Source organism: Notechis scutatus, chromosome 15, assembly GCF_049901735.1.
Source record: "Notechis scutatus isolate UNSWTSFEM ecotype Mainland chromosome 15, rNotScu1.2, whole genome shotgun sequence".
Lineage (NCBI taxonomy): Eukaryota > Metazoa > Chordata > Lepidosauria > Squamata > Elapidae > Notechis > Notechis scutatus.
The window spans coordinates 8244609-8260085 of NC_142023.1; the positions used below are offsets into that span (position 1 = coordinate 8244609).

The window sequence follows — 15477 nt, forward strand, 5'->3', positions numbered from 1 at the left end:
TGGTCACCAAAAGCTTGATTAAGGGGAATGACAGCGTTCTCCTCTGATGGTTACAGCTCATGTGACTAACTGAACAACTGCAATGATTCACTTAACAACTGCAGCAAGAAAGGCCTTAACACGGGGGCAAAGCTCACTCAACAACTGCTTAGTCTGTGGTTCAGTTGCGATCGTAAGCCGAGGACTAATGTAAGGAGGACGGATAGGATCTGAGAAGCAGTAGAACTCAGGGGGCCAGCTCCTCTTGCAGTGCTCTCAGCCTCCTTGACCAGTGTCCTTTCGGCCAGCACGGATGCCAAGCTGGCCCCCAAAAAATAATACGTTGGGTGAAGCGCTCTGAGATGGTCATTTTCTTCAGCTGCCAATTAAGCAGAAAGCGGTTGGCAAAAGGGTAGAAGTTTGCAGCCAGCTGAGCAAGGAAAATTCTCAGCCTGAATCAGCATAAAACTGGAATTTTTATTTTGGAAGCGTCAGAGAAGTTACAGTGACAGGAAGGAGCTCGCAAAGATGCAAAGAGGAATGTGGTATAGACTCTGCTCCTTGCTACTTCCAATGCTGTTATTTCTATTTATCTGTTTTGTTTTGTTATTCTGATCCAACCCTGGAGGAGGCATAAGGCTCAGGTTGCATCAACAGAGGGATAATTTCAAGATCGGGTGAAGCGATAGCACCAATTTATACAGCACTGGTGAAGCCACGCTTGGAATGGTGTGTCTAGTTCCAGTCTTCATAATGCAAAAAAAAAAGATTCTAATTTCTTAGAAAGTGTACAGAGAAGAGCAATAAAAATGACAAAGGCTCCGGATGATGAATTGTTAAGGGAACAAGGTTTATCTGACAAAAAGAAGGATTAGGGGGTGATATGATAGCCGTCTTCCAATATTTGAGGGGTCGACCTATTCCTCAAAGGCCCTGAAGGCAGGTCAAGAAGCAATGGGTGGATGGTTATCAAACAGAGATCCAATCTAGAATTAAGGAGGAATTTCCTGATTGTGGGAACAATTCATCAGTGGAACAGCTTTTCTCCAGAAGTTGTGGCTGCCCCGTCACTGGAGGTTTTGAAGAAGAAACTGGATAGCCATTTGTCTAGGATGGCATAAGGTGTCCTTCTTGAGCGGGACTAGAAGACCTCCAAGGTCCCTTCCAACTCTATCATCCTATGATTCTTTCCTATAAACTCTGCATCCTAAATCCAACTCTTGGACAATTATTTCCTTGGTCATCTGGCCTTAATATTGGCTCTTCGGCTTTCCAAGGACTCCATCTTGTGGAGATAGCGGATTATCCTACTATTTTTCTTCTGCTGCTTGGGAAGGACACAGCTTTAAATGAATATGCATATTGATTTAAATAGATGATGAAAATGTGATGGACACACTCTTTAATATTATTTATGGATTGTTAAAATATGGACATATGTACTATTTATATATTTAAATCGCGTATTGTCAAAGAGTGCATTACAGACTTAACATTTAAACTGTGTATTGTTAAGGGATGTATTTTGTGCACACTAATTTAAATATTTTTGAAATTCTGTATTGTTAAAGTATATAGCATACATGATTTAAATATTATTCAGATTCAATATTGTTAGGATATGTAATATACACACTATTTAAATATTACTCAAATGCCATATTTCTTAAAGTATTTATTGTTTATCAAAATTATATAGTTGCCCATTTCACAAAGCAATATCCTGTGCGCAGTGTTACAACGAATATTATTTATACACACACATACAGCAAATAAAAAGCGCACATTTTAAAAATTGTTTTCTGGCGCGCATCTCCCCTTGTTCTCTCTTCTACGTGTTCGCACAAAATATTAGGTATTATTTGTTCTCCTGAGTTTGATGGGTTGCCTGGGAGATATATAGATCTCTGGAGAATATGACATTCATAGTAACGGGCTGAGAGACGATGCGTAGCATAAACCAATTCCGAGCATCAAAGATGAAGGATCTGGGCTCTCTGTAGATCGCTGTTTGTGATCTATCAAAAGCAAGAGATTCTTGCATTACGGAATATGTGTAATTGTAGAAAAGAAAATCCAGGATGGGATGAATCATAGTTTGTTGGCTAAAGCCCAGTTCGAATGCAGAAAGCTGGAGTCATTCGCCTTCCCTCCCTTCGACATCAAGCAATTCTTTAATCAAACATTCATTTTGCCCATTCTAGTCAGTTCCATTACGGCTGGTCAATTTCATAATCTCAGTTTCAGGAGAAGAATTCTCTCCTTCTTTTTAAGGATCTTTATTTTCCCTTCTTTCTCTTCTTCTTCTTTTTCCTTTCCTTTCTTTCCTTTCTCCTTTTCTCCTTTTCCTTCCTCCCTTTCTACGTTATTTCCTTCATTCTCCCTTCCTTCCCTTCTTTCTCATTTTCCTTCCCTCTTTTTTCTTGGTCTTCCTTCTTTCCTTCCTTCCTTTTCCCTTCCTCACCTACCTTCGTTCTTTCCTTCCTTCCTTTCTTTCTCACTACCCTTCCCTCTCTTTCCCATTTTTTTCTTTTCTTTTCCTTTCTTTCTTTCCCTCCCTTCTAATTTTTCCTTTTCCTTTTCTTCTTTCTTTTTCCTTCCTTCCTTCCTTCCTTCCTTCCTTCCTTCCTTCCTTCCTTCCTTTTTCCTTCCTTCCTTCCTTCTTTATTTTTCTCCCACATTTCCCCCTCCTTTCCTCACTTCCTTCTTTTTCCTTTCCTTACTCCTCTTTCTTACTTTTTCCTCCCTCCTTTCCCCCCCTTCTTTTTCCCTTCCTTCTTTCTCATTTTCATCTCTTTTTTCCCCTTTCCTTCCTTCCTTCCTTCCTTTTCGTTTCCGGACTTTCCTTCCTTCCTTCTCTTCTTCTCCTTCCTCCTTTCCCTCCCTCCTTTTCTCCCTTCTCTTCCCCCGTCCCCTCTTTCCTTCCCTCCTTGCTCTCCCCGGCGGGCCCTGCAGGCGCCGCTGTCCCCTTCCGCCAACCCCGTCCGCGGCGGGCTGAGCAGCTTACTCCAGCCCGGGGACTGGTAGGCCTTGCTGAGGAGGCGGAGGCGGAGGAGGCGGAGGAAGGGAGGCGGCGGCGAGCGGCGAGAGGCGGAGGGCCAGTCGAGGAGACGCCGAGAGGCAGCAGCAGGAGAAGCCGCGCCATCCGCCGCCATCCGCCGCCCCCAGGCGACCCGCCCGCCCGACCCCCGGCTCCCCAGGCGCACCGGGCTCCCCACAAGCACCACAGGTGGGCATCGGGGGGCGGCCGCGGCGCTGGGCGAGGGTGGCTCCGCCGGGGGACGGAGAGGCAGGCGGCCGGCCGTAAGATGGAGACGCAGCAGGCCCGGCCTGGCTCCCTCCCGGCGCAGTGCAAAGCCAAGCATCCTCTCCTTTGCTTTCGCGACCCCCGAACCCCATTTGCAAAAAAAAAATTCGGGGGTGCTCTGCAAAAGAGGAGGGGGGTGCATTTCAGAGGGGGCTTAGCTTTTTTTTTTTTTTTGCAACGGGTGCAAGGACGTTGCATGGGAGGGCGCTCCCCCTTTCTCCCTCCCCTTTTTGCAACTCTTATTTTGGAGTCCTTATTATGATGATGATGGATTTATTTTGCAAAAGACCCTTCCTCTTTAAATCTGGGGAGGGGGAGCTTTGGAGGTCGTCCTGGACTGGCAAGGCCTGTCCGACCACCACCACCCGACCCCCGCAGCCACCCACCCCAGACCACTCCCTCTTATTTATTTATTTGTATTGTGTATTTATTGAAACCATGGCTAGAGCCGCCCGTCTTGCAGAACAACTCCGAACCCGAAAACAAAAACAGATTTTTAATCCTGGCTTAATGGCTTCTTATTTCTCTCTCCTCCCCCCCCACTTCCCCCCTTTTTCTCCCCCTCCCCTTGTTTTCTTCCTGGATCTGAACCGAACTGGCCTCTTGAGCTTCCCCGGGGTGTCTCTGAGTGTGTGTGTGTGCGTGGTTGTGTTGCCGTTGCCATTTTGTGCTGCTGCTGTTGCTTCCTCCAACCAGGGTTAGCTTTTCCATTGTTTTGGTTGCGGGTGTCTCTCGCCTAGCCAGCCAGGCCTGGGCGATGCTGACCCTTCCATCCCTCCCCACATCATCCATGCCCACCCAGGGCTGGGGGTGCCGAAGGCTACCAAAACTGCCCACTGGGCTACCAGGGTTGGACATCAGGCAACGCAACCTGATTTTCCTGCTTTGCAATTTTGCCAAAAAAAGCATCCTCAAAATCCGACAGGCATCTCTCTCTCTCTCTCTCTCCATTTTTCACTACGACACACCTGGCGTTTCTGAGCAAGCAATGGCTTCCATCTCCTTTTTTTTTTTTTTTTCATGCGCTAGAGAAAAAAAAAATGTGTTTTTTTCCCCCCAAAAAAGATGATGCTTATGATTTGGAGCCCTGCCAACATTTGCATTTTTTGGTGGGGTTTTAGATTGCATTCTTTTTTGGGGGGGGGTGTTGATGGAAAAGGGGGCGGACATATGCCGCAAGTGTGTTGGTGTTGGGGGTGATAAACATGGAAGCATGTCTCGGTGGCGCACCTCTCTGGGATCCGGTTGGGTGGCTTTGTTTGTTGCCTGCTTTAAACACACACACACACAAAAAGCACCTCCTTTTACCTGGGTTTTGGATGTTGTGGGGAGGGGGTCAGGAGATATACCTGGCCTTAGATCCTCTCCCCCCCCCCCTTTCCCCACCTTCTACGGGGTTCTTGGATCTAGTAGATTAAAAAAACAGGCCCAGCTTGACCTGCAGAGAGTTGTGTGGCAAATACAGACCCCTTTTTTGTTGCTTTTTTTGTTGTTGTTTATTTGACATCTCTCCTGAAAGAAGAAACACAAAACTTAAGCATTGTAGCAACATAGATTTATGTTTATATTTGCTAAGTGCGGACTCTCTCCCCGGATTAATCTCCCTGTTGCAACATGTTTGATTGTTTGTGGTTCCCCGAAGTTTACGTTTTCATATTTGTAACTATCTCTTCAGAGGCTAAAAAGTCTGGTGGGAGAGTGTGTGGTGTGTGCATGCATTTTTGCACCATGTTTTTAAATGGTCTGGCCTTTCTACAAAGTTTTTTTCTCTGCCCTGCTGGTTTTTTCTCCCAGCTTGCAGTTTGTTTGTTTTTTTTAAATTGTGTTGTCTTCTGGTTTAAAAGAAAAAAAAAGTTTTAGCATGCAGTTTCTTATTTGGGTTGTTTTTCGATTTTTTATTAGTTCCTATTTTGGTTTGGACACTTTGAGTTGACTCAGCTAAGTTTGATTTGATATCTTGTGGATTAGTAAAAATCAGGCTGTACACCACTGTCTTTGTTTTCCCAGTCCTATAACTCCAAATTATATAAGATACTTTTAAAAATGGACCTCTGGATGCCCCACAAATGCATGATTTTTATGTGTGGATGAAAAAAAGCAGCAGATAAATAAAATGCTGCTACCTCAAACCAAGAGGCTGGAATTTTTCAAGTATTATTTCCCATGTAATGTAGATATATTTCTGGTAGGTTTGGCTGAATATCCACATAAGTTTTTCTCTCTCATGACAAATATTAGAGATTGTTGTGGGATTCCATGCTTTAAAAGCCAATATTGACATGCTGGTCCATTACGGGGAAAAAAGTAAATTAAAACTATAGATTTGCCATAAAGAGTGCAATCTTTTGGCTTTTACAGAGTTCTTCATCTAAGGAGGATGAAGTAGAGGTGCTTACCATTTGTGGGATTTGTAGGATGGGATACCACCAGGAGAGTGCAGGTTGTAAAAGGGCAGTATTTAAATATTTCATCAATCCACCTAGAAAAGTGTCATTGGAAAAAAAAAATCTTCACAGGGAATCCTGAGAAATTCCGACTTTGTTTGTCAGAAAGTCGCAAAAGGGGAGACACTGCAACCGTCATAAAAGCGAATCAGTTGCCAAGCATATGAAGTTTGATCATGTGGCCACAGAGATGCCACAACGGTCATAAGTGTGAAAAACATATTGTTTGTTTGTAAGCGACATTGGTTTGGTTGTTGCAAAACATTTGTGTTTGGTTTTATCTAGGTACTGTTGTAAACAGTCATTAAACAAGTTGTTGTATGTCAAGGACTAGTACCTATAAATGTGTGGTTTTTTAAAAATTGAGGATCCTTCAAAAAGGCATTTTTCCTCTGCTCCATCGTTCATTTTATTTAACCCTGTTTCTTTTTTTGCTTGCTAATTTTTGGGGAGGCCAAACCTGACCTTTGGCTACTGATTGGGAATCCACAGCAGTGCATGAATTCACGCATGACATTTTAATGTACTCTGCAAATGTACTTTTAATGTACTTTGCAAAACTGCTTGCTTTGAATGGGACAGTAAGAGAAGCGGGGATGGGGAGGTTAGCTGTAGGAAGCATCTTCCTTGCTGAGAATGGACCCGGGGCGGCGAGGACTTCATATGTTGCGTTGAAGAGTGTTGTGCAGACATTGTTGTGGTTGCCATTTCGTGAACGAGAGAGACAACCGGAGCCTTATAGGCAGCGCTTGACTTGCAAACACAATTGGGACCAACATTTCCCATTGAGTCGCGCCCAATTTTGCGACCTTTGTTGCCACGGTTGTTAAGTGAATCACACCGTTGTTAAGCCAATCCATTTTGCCCTCATTGACTTTGCTTGTTGGAAGCCGGCCGGGAAGGTTGCACATGACCCTGGGACAGTGAGACAGTTGTTAAGCGAGTTTCGTCCCATGTTGCGACCGTTCTTGCCTCAGTTGTTCAGTGAATCACTGCAGTAGTTAACGTTAGTAGTTTACGGTCGTTAAGTGAATCAGATGTCTCCATTGGGTCAACCCTGAAGCTGACCTGACCAGATTGGAGCTTCAGGGTTGCCACACTGGAGTTGAGGGAAAGGGAGGGGGGCATTAGAGATAGAGGGGTTTGTGTAGTCAAAACAAAATACTCTCTCTTGAGAATCAAGGACATTCTCCCACCAGGACTGTGGAAGGAGGAGGAGTGAGGTCACCAGACAGCATCTTGATTGGACCGTGTGACTTGATTATTTGGGGTTGTGGGAAAAAAGTTCTCTTTTAACTAGGTGAAAAACGCGGGAACCTTCGGAGTTCACCAGATCTGTGCCAATATGGTATTTCCAATAAAGCTTTTCTTTGAGGAATCTACTTGCCTCAGAGTTTTGCCTGCTATGGATCTATTACTTGGTGACAAGTGGCCAAATTTTGACTAGGTACAGATATTGCAAAGGTCGTAAGTGTGAAAACCGGTTGTAAGTCACTTTTTCCAGTGCTGTAGTAACTTCGAACTGAATGGCTGTAATGCAAGGACTACCTGTATCACACAACATGCTTTTTACTGGTTGTGTGTTTTTGTACTAGAGGCTAAACTTGATTAAGCTCTCCCCCTTTCCCCCCCCCTCCGGTCTCTTTTAGCAACAGAAATTTTGGGCTCTATTGTGATCGTAAATCAAGCGTTACCTGAATTTAATTTAGTTAGTATTTATTAAATTTATTTGCCACTCATCTCACAGCCAGTCGACTCTTGCAACATTAATATATTTACATATTTGTGTCAAGGTAGATCTGTTTGGCTCTGTTTTTAATAGAAAAGTTATAAAAAAACAAAAAAACAAAACCAGAATTAAGATGTTAAACTAACTCCTGTTCTGCAGATGACACTCTGATCTCAATACAAACAGTCAAGCCTGCTTTGAACTTGTGTGAATCGAGAAAACCAGGATCGAGTCCATTTTTCTCAGCACACAATCTGGAAAAAAATTTAACCAAGCTGTAAATTTTGCAAAAAAAAAAATGGAATTAACACAACAGATGCTTATCGAATAGAAACAGAGCCAAAAGTGCATCAAAACAGATTCAGAGTGAAGCAAATTGGGCCTTACGTGAGCCCAACGGGATCATTTCAGGAAATGAAATTGATTAGCGAATGATGCCCACCCTGGAAAGGGGGCCGGACTAGATGCTCTCTAGTCTAGGGTCCTTTCCAAACCATCTGCTCCATCATTCTCTGAGACTTCAGGCAGGCAAATGAAAGTGCAAGATTAAAACCAAGCTTGTACACATTTTCTGATGTTTCCATTGGCCTAAGAAATGGAAAATGGATTTGAGGGGTACCTTTTTTTATGTAGTTCTCATTGTCTTTTCTTTTTCGCAACCAGGAAAATGACAGTTTGAATTATTTGTGATTTTACAATAGAGGAAAAGGATTTCATTTTATTTTTAAAAGCTCCAGCATGTCTGGGGGCAGTCTTGCTATTTATTTTCTTTTAATGGCCCATTTGGAAGTTTTCCTTAAATTATTCTAGTGGAGTTTGCTCTTTGAGACATAGTCAACATTGCAACATTACACAGTGGACTTCATAATCCTTTTTTGAAGACCTCCAAGGTTCCTTCCAACTCTTATTATTCTGTTCTGTTCTGTTCTATTCTTTCTGTATTAATCTCCTTCCTACAGCTCAACTTTTTTTGGGTTAATTTCCTACCAAGCCAGGAAATCCGTTTGTCACGATAGTTTGTAATCTTTGGGTGACCAATACCCAGCTACGATTGGCAGGAAGGATAAATATGCAAAAGGAAGAAATTTCTCTTATGCCTGTAGCCATCCTTTCCATTTTAGGACCTTTAAGAAGGTTGACATTTAACCTGCAGGGCTGTTTCCCTGTTTTTCAGCAGGGTTTTCCTTCAACTTTTACTTCCCCAGTGTTCAGAATTTTAGCCCCACCAAAACTGTCCCCCCCCTTTTTTTTTAAAGAAGAAAGAAAAGAAAACATTTCCGCTTGGGGCGCAAAACATTTCCTGAATCAAATTGATGATTTTGCACGCCCAACAAGAATGCTTCTTTTGCGCTGGAAATAAATTGATTTGAACAATTGCACACGGTCCTATTAAATGGACATTTTAAAAAAAAAAGTTGTGGTGTTAGGGTTTGTTTTAAAGCACCCTGAGTGCACAGAGTGGGTATATATGATGTGATCAGACAGAAGGAGCTGTCTATCCAGATTTTATGAACTGTTTTGGAGGTGGAAATGCTGCCATAGTTGAGATGGTGAAATTCCTTTTTGGAGACTGTTTGCTGAGATGAACGTTGGTCTGTAAAAACCTTCCTCCCTCCCTCCCTTTCATTCCAATCTCCTTCCTTCCATCCCCCCTTCCTTCCCTTATTTTCTTCCTTATTTCTTTCCTACCTTCCTTATTTCTTTCCTTTGTTCCTTATTTATATCCTTCCTTCCTTATTTCTTTCCTACTTTCCTTATTTCTTTCCTACTTTCCTTATTTCTTTCCTATCTTCCTTTCATCTTTATTTTTTTCCTTTCCTTATTTCTTTCCTTCCTTATTTGCTTCCTTCCTTATTTCTTTCCTACCTTCCTTATTTCTTTCCTTCCTTCCTTATTTCCTTCCTTCCTTCCTTATTTCCTTCCTTCCTCCCTCTTATTCCAATCGCCCACCTCCCTTCCTTCCTTCCTTCCTTCCTTCCTTCCTTCCTTCCTTCCTTCCTTCCTTCCTTCCTTCCTTCCTTCCTTCCTTAGCAGAGGGTTGGACTAGAAGACCTCTAAGATCCTTTCCAACTCTGTTACTCTGCTATCGTGATTAGTTTTAAAGTTGGTCTCCCCCAAGGGAATTGTTGTGTCCAGACAAGTAGCTTGGTGAGTTGATAGCTCAACACAATATTACGCAAACTTAGAAAACGGGTAAATTCAAGAAGCGGAACGTGTTCAGCCCCGCCATAAATGGCCAAAGCTAACCCCTTATCTATTCATCACATGTGTGTCTCTGCAGTGATATCAGTCTGGCTCCTGGTTTAGAAAATATTTTTCCCAGGGGCGTTTTTCGGATCAGACAACATGGCCAGTTGAGGAATTTCCATGCGGAATTCACTCTGCAGGGCTCATCTTCCATATTTATTTTGTCATATTTATTTTTGTCCCCTTTGTGGTTGTTTTTTTTTTTTTTTTTGGTCTTTCCTGCAGGCAGATCAGGAGCGGTGCAGAGAAATTTCCTTACTCGATGACATTTCATCGCGATGTCCGATCGTTCGGGGCAAATAACCAAGGGAAAGGATGGGAAAACCAAGTATACAACGCTCAGCCTGTTTGATAAATATAAAGGAAAGTCAGTAGAAACAGTCAGAAGTACAGGTGAGCCACGGGGAAAGGATGGGCAACAAGGTGTGTGTGTGTGTGTGTGTGAGAGAGAGAGAGAGAAGATTTTGCATTTAAATCTGCTATCTTTCGATCGTATTTGCCCCTGAGTGGATGATGGCTGTGCTCCTTTCTCCTGCTGTAGTTATTCCTAGACATGGCCTGCAGAGTCTCGGGAAAGTTGCTTCCGCACGGCGTATGCCACCTCCTGCCAACCTGCCAAGTTTGAAATCGGAGCACAAAGGAAACGACCCTAATATCATCATCGTGCCAAAGGACGGAACAGGATGGGCAAACAAGCAGGACCCTCCAGAGCAAAAGAGGTGAGGTGGCCGTTTCCATCAGCCCTCCGAGGTAGGCTGGGACCAGCCCTTCAAAGTAGGCCAGGATCAGCCCTTTGAGGTAGGCCAGGCCAGGGGGCAAGATGCTTCAGAGATAACAGGAGCTGAATAGATTATGACCACGGAATCTCTTCCCCGTTTTTTTTTTTCAAAATAGTTTTATTAATAATTCCAAGTCACGAGAGAGAGAGAGAGAGAAAAGAACTCGTATGCAAGGAGTGGTAGAAATGCAAAATGAAGTTATTTTAAAAAGCGTATTAAAAAAAAGAAAAGAAAGGAAAAGAAAGAAGTAACTTCCTCCTTCATCCCAGCAAGTAAAAAAAAAAACCCACCTGAATAGTTTAGTCGTATTTTCCCCCCACATACATAAAGTCCAGAAGTGGTTTCCGAGATGAGACAAAATGAATGGTGTTTTCTTCCTTAATCGAAGCAGTCAATTTATAGCCGTCTCGGTTGATTCCCGTCCAACTTTTGCAGCCATTTGTCCATTGTGGGCAAAATCCAACTCTTAATATTAAACTCTTTTAAGTTTTAAACTCTTAATATTGAGTCACAAGAGAAAAAAAAAGAGCGCATACTGCAAGGAGTGTAGAAATGCAAAAATATATAAAAGGTGTATTAAAAGAAAGAAAAAGTAACTTTCTCCTTCACCCCAGCAAGTAAAAAAAAACCATCTGAATAATTTAGTCATATTTTTCTCCACAAGCATAAAGTTCAGAAATGGTTTCCAAGGTGAAACATAATTAATGGTATTTTCTTCCTTAATCAAAGCAAATTTATAGCCGTCTCTGTTGATTCCCATCCAACTTTTGCAGCCATTTGTCCATTGTGGGCAAAATCCAAGTCCTTTTTTTAAAAAAAAGCTTTGTGAAATCAACCAAGATTTACAAAAATAAAAATAAAATCCCGCCGATCTTCTGATACTCACAGGGACTTTCTCCTTCCTTTTGTGTCAGTTCCAATTGCACAGCCACACAGCCGCAGGAGTTGCTGCCGCAGCAGGATTTACAGAAATCTGTCTCCAATTTACAGAAGCGGAGCCCGTCAACCAGCCAGGAGGTAAGTAGGGCAAAGATGGGCATTCAAACTCCAAAGGTGGGAGTTCGAATTCAAATGCTTGGCAACTGGCATGTACTTAAGACAGTTGCAGCGTCCCCAGGTCATATGAACCCCTTTTGGGCGACCTTCTGTACAAGCAAAGACGAAGGGCGAAGCCAGATTCACTTAACGACCGCACGACTCGCTGAACAACGGCAGTGATTTGCTCAGCAAGAAAGGTCATAAAAGGGGACAAAGCTCAGTGAACGACTGTCTCGCTTAGCCATGGAAATTTTGAACCCCGTTGAGGTCCTAAAGTGCAGGACTTCCCATAATTGCTCTTTTTCTTAATCCTTCCGCAGAATACAAATTCAGCACCCGATGGTGTAAAATCATGGGCGCAGCTGAACGGAAAGCCAGCCAGACTAGAAGCTGGTAAGTATCCCCCGTCTGCGGGCGTTTTGTACTTCGGCAGGTCCGTCTTTCCTGTCCCAAGTTTGGAAGGACGATGTTCTGACCTAGGTTTCCCCAACACCACGAAGCCGGCTCCTTGTCCCCAAAAACCCAATTGCCGACCTTTTTCAGGCTTGTAGAGTTACCAGGCTGATATCTTTCAGACGCCACACTGTAGCAAGAATGCAGGAACAGATCTTCACCCAAATGGAACTAATCGTTTACTGCAAAGCCCCGTTCCCCTTTTGCGCTCTCTTATTCCCTATGGGAGGGGCCATTCACCATCCAACTGTGGCTTTAATCCCAAGTTGACCTTGTTCCTTAGCTGTTCTTCTGGCAGCTCTGTGCATGCGCGCATTGGGAACAGGCTCCAGCTGTTCTTCCTCACTGATCTCCGACTCCAAAGGCAGCTGATAACTGTTGGACGGCCCTGTCCCCATCTCTACTTCCGACGCAGAGCCCTCATCAGAGCCTTCCCCAGACTCCAGGACTGGCCCATGTTCCTCCCCAACCTCCTCACTGTCTGAATCTGCTACCAGCTCCGCTGGCCACATCAGACAAGCCTTGTGGATGGTGCCATCCCTGATCCCCGGGCCTCTCTTTCTCTCCTTCCCAGGTTCAAGGGTCTCAAACCGACTGTTATCCTTCTCTCCCGAGGATTTTCCAACGTTGAAAGCAGCTGGAGAGCAGGACAGGTCTGGCAAAGAAAAGGGCACCTTAGATCCGTCGTATGGGCCCGGACCAAGCCTCCGCCCCCAGAGTACGTACCTGGGACATGCCCTCGCCTCCTTGCCCAGGGGGACAACCTGGGGAATACCTTTCACTACCTGGAAAATGACGTTTGTGTGGGAAGGAAGAGGGTAGTTGTGATAGCAGTCTTCCAATACTTAAGGGGCTGTCACAGAGACAGCCTCTTTTTTCCCCTCCTCATTTATCTCCTTCTCCTTATATATTTTCTTCCTTCCTTCCTCCTTGGCATCCTAATTTATCTTCTCCTTCCCTTCCCCTCTCTCATAAAAGCCTGAACCAGGGGATGAAGAGTGAGTCAGTAGATAGAAATATTCAGAATTTGGAGAATCCAACAATCCTTAACATTTTGAAAGATGCTTGAAATCATAAAAAAAAAAAAAAAAACCCACCACACGGATACCCTAACGTTGCCAATTGTTTTTTCTCTCTGTCTTTCTCCTTCCTTCTCTCTTTTCCTTCTTCCTTTCTTTTACCTTTTCTTTCATTCTTTCTCTTTCTTTTTCTTTCATTCTTTCTCTTTCTCTTTTTCTTTCATTCTTTCTCTTTCTCTTGTTTTTTTTTTCTTTTTCTCTTTCTGTCTTTCGCTCAGATGTGACAAGTTGGAGGGAAGGTGGTGGCAGAAGCAGCTCCTTGGCCACCTCTTTGTCCCCCTTCCCAACTGAGCTGGGTACCAAGAGCTCCAGCGCAGGAGAGGAAGCCCCGGTCTCAGCCAACGGGGCCGATCCGAAGCAGCCCTCCCTTCGCCCTTGTCTGCCTCACCGCAAAGGAGCGTCCCAGTTTATGGCAAACACCTACCAGCCACCCACCTACCACGACATGCTTCCTGCCTTCGTAAGTCCTTGAACGCCTCCCCGATTTTTATCTACTGCTTTCCAAGAGACTGGAAGCCTCCAGTGAGCTTCCTAAATACAGGCAGCCCTCGACTTACAACACTTAAATCACGTGTCCATGAGGATCCGGCCATGGTTGTAAGTGTGAAAAATGGCCATAAGTCCCTTTTCTCAGTGCCATTGCAACTTCACTAAATGGTAGGTAGTAAGTTGTGAGTGCTTGTACATCAAAAAAATCCAATGTATTTCCCCCCCCTTACACAACAGGTTTGCAAATAGCTATAAACTTTTCCATCTTTATTTAACAAAAATCTATAAAAAAAGCTACATATCACTCACATCATCACAAAATCTCCAGAACTGTAAAGCCTACAAACTTGAACTTTGGCACGTAGGTTTCCCTTGGCTTCCAGGTGCTCACTAAGAAAGGATTTCCTATATTATTATTATTCCTATATTATTATGATTATTATTATTGTTGTTGTTATTAACACTCTGATGCTAAGGAGTTCTGCTACCTCTCCCCACCTGAAGAAAAGAAATCTCTTCCAAATGCAAAACACAAGCAGAGGACTTTCAGTTTCATTTTCACAGCACCAAGCAGCTTTAGTACAGAACAGTTGAGCTAAGCCACGCCCAGGCTCCTTGCTGTGTCCTGCTTGCTCACACAGCAAATACTGCTTCCGTTTCCAAACAGCCCTCAACTCTCTCACATACACTGGAAGGACGCTAACCGGATGAACACCAATGGACGCTGGTAGCCAGAGGCAGAATTTATTCCCTCTTATTTTCCTCCCCAAAAACTAAGCCCGATCACATAGTTTTGTAGCAAGGCACGATATGAAGCTAGTTTACTAATATTCCCGTTGAGATGAGTTTGCAATCTCAATTCCCAGGGAGAGATCTTACTCATTCATCTCCACCCTTGGCCCTTGATCTCCAAAGAGCTAGTACTATATATATATATATATATATATATATTTTTTTAAAAAAAGAATCCAAAGGAAAGTTGTGTGCAAACCCGTTGTATGTCGTCTTCCCAGGAAAGAAAAGACGGTGTCTTTATCCGTTTCTAACCCTTGTTTTTATATTTGCTATCCCATCTCAGATGTGTTCCAATCCTCCAGCCGAGACCCCAAGCTTGCCTGAACGAAGCTCCTTTCCTCTCCCTTCCTTCTGTCTGGAACCCCGCGTCCCCTTCCGACAACATCCACCCAGTGACCAAGACGGGTAAGTCGAGAAACAGCCCTCACACACACTGACAGGACGCGGGCCAGGTGAACACCGATGGACGCTGGCAGGCAGAGGCAGAATTCCCCCCCCCCTTAATTTCCTCCCCCAAAATTAAGCCCGACCGCATCGTTTCGTAGCAAAGAACGGGGGTCGAGCTGATTTGCTAATATCCCCGTTGAGAGGAGTTTGCAAATCTATGAATTCCCAGGGAGAGATCTTACTCGTTCGTCTCCACCCTTGGCCCTTGATCGCCAAAGATCTGGAGATCTTTGTTGAAGATACGTTGAATCGGGCCGGTCTTACCCTCTTGCCTCTGCTGCTTGTAGAGGTTTTACGCGCCTCCTTGCTCCACCAAAATGTTTTCCCGAACTCTCTCTCTCCGTGGCAGAAAAGACAAGCGCCTTGGGGCCCCACGCCCAGTTCGTCCGGTCCGGCCGGCAGGAGAGCGAGTCCCCAGACCAACCATTATCAACGCAGAGAACCTGAAAGGTCTGGATGAGCTGGACAACGATACGGAGGACGGCTGGGCAGGTAAGCCCCTCTCATTCGGGTCTTGTCCTACAGAACTTCTCTTGCACACCTTGGTTTGGACTTCCTGCTTTAAGGAAGCTCCCTTTTTTTCTAGGCTGTGTAACGAATTGTGGTGGCACTTTATAAGGGTTAGGGTTAGTCTTAGATTCAGGATTAGGATTAGCTAGGCTGCGCTTGGAAACAAATGGCTTTGGATTAG

General features: G+C 44.1%; 1 protein-coding gene across 9 annotated transcripts in view; it reads left to right on the forward strand.

Moving 5' to 3' along the window:
• The first annotated feature begins 3037 nt into the window (after positions 1 to 3037).
• The window catches only part of PRRC2B (proline rich coiled-coil 2B), a 39748-nt gene continuing 27308 nt past the window's right edge, over positions 3038 to 15477 (forward strand). For 8 of the 9 annotated variants that reach the window (XM_087944362.1, XM_087944354.1, XM_087944359.1 and 5 more), the window contains exons 1-9: positions 3038 to 3208; positions 9932 to 10099; positions 10248 to 10425; positions 11400 to 11502; positions 11844 to 11916; positions 12551 to 12694; positions 13274 to 13515; positions 14623 to 14744; positions 15136 to 15278. In XM_087944362.1, coding sequence (XP_087800488.1) covers positions 9985 to 10099; positions 10248 to 10425; positions 11400 to 11502; positions 11844 to 11916; positions 12551 to 12694; positions 13274 to 13515; positions 14623 to 14744; positions 15136 to 15278 — 1120 coding nt within the window. In that variant the 5' untranslated portion in view covers positions 3038 to 3208; positions 9932 to 9984. The remainder of the gene's footprint in view (positions 3209 to 9931; positions 10100 to 10247; positions 10426 to 11399; positions 11503 to 11843; positions 11917 to 12550; positions 12695 to 13273; positions 13516 to 14622; positions 14745 to 15135; positions 15279 to 15477) is intronic. The other variant, XM_087944355.1, reaches the window with a different exon arrangement.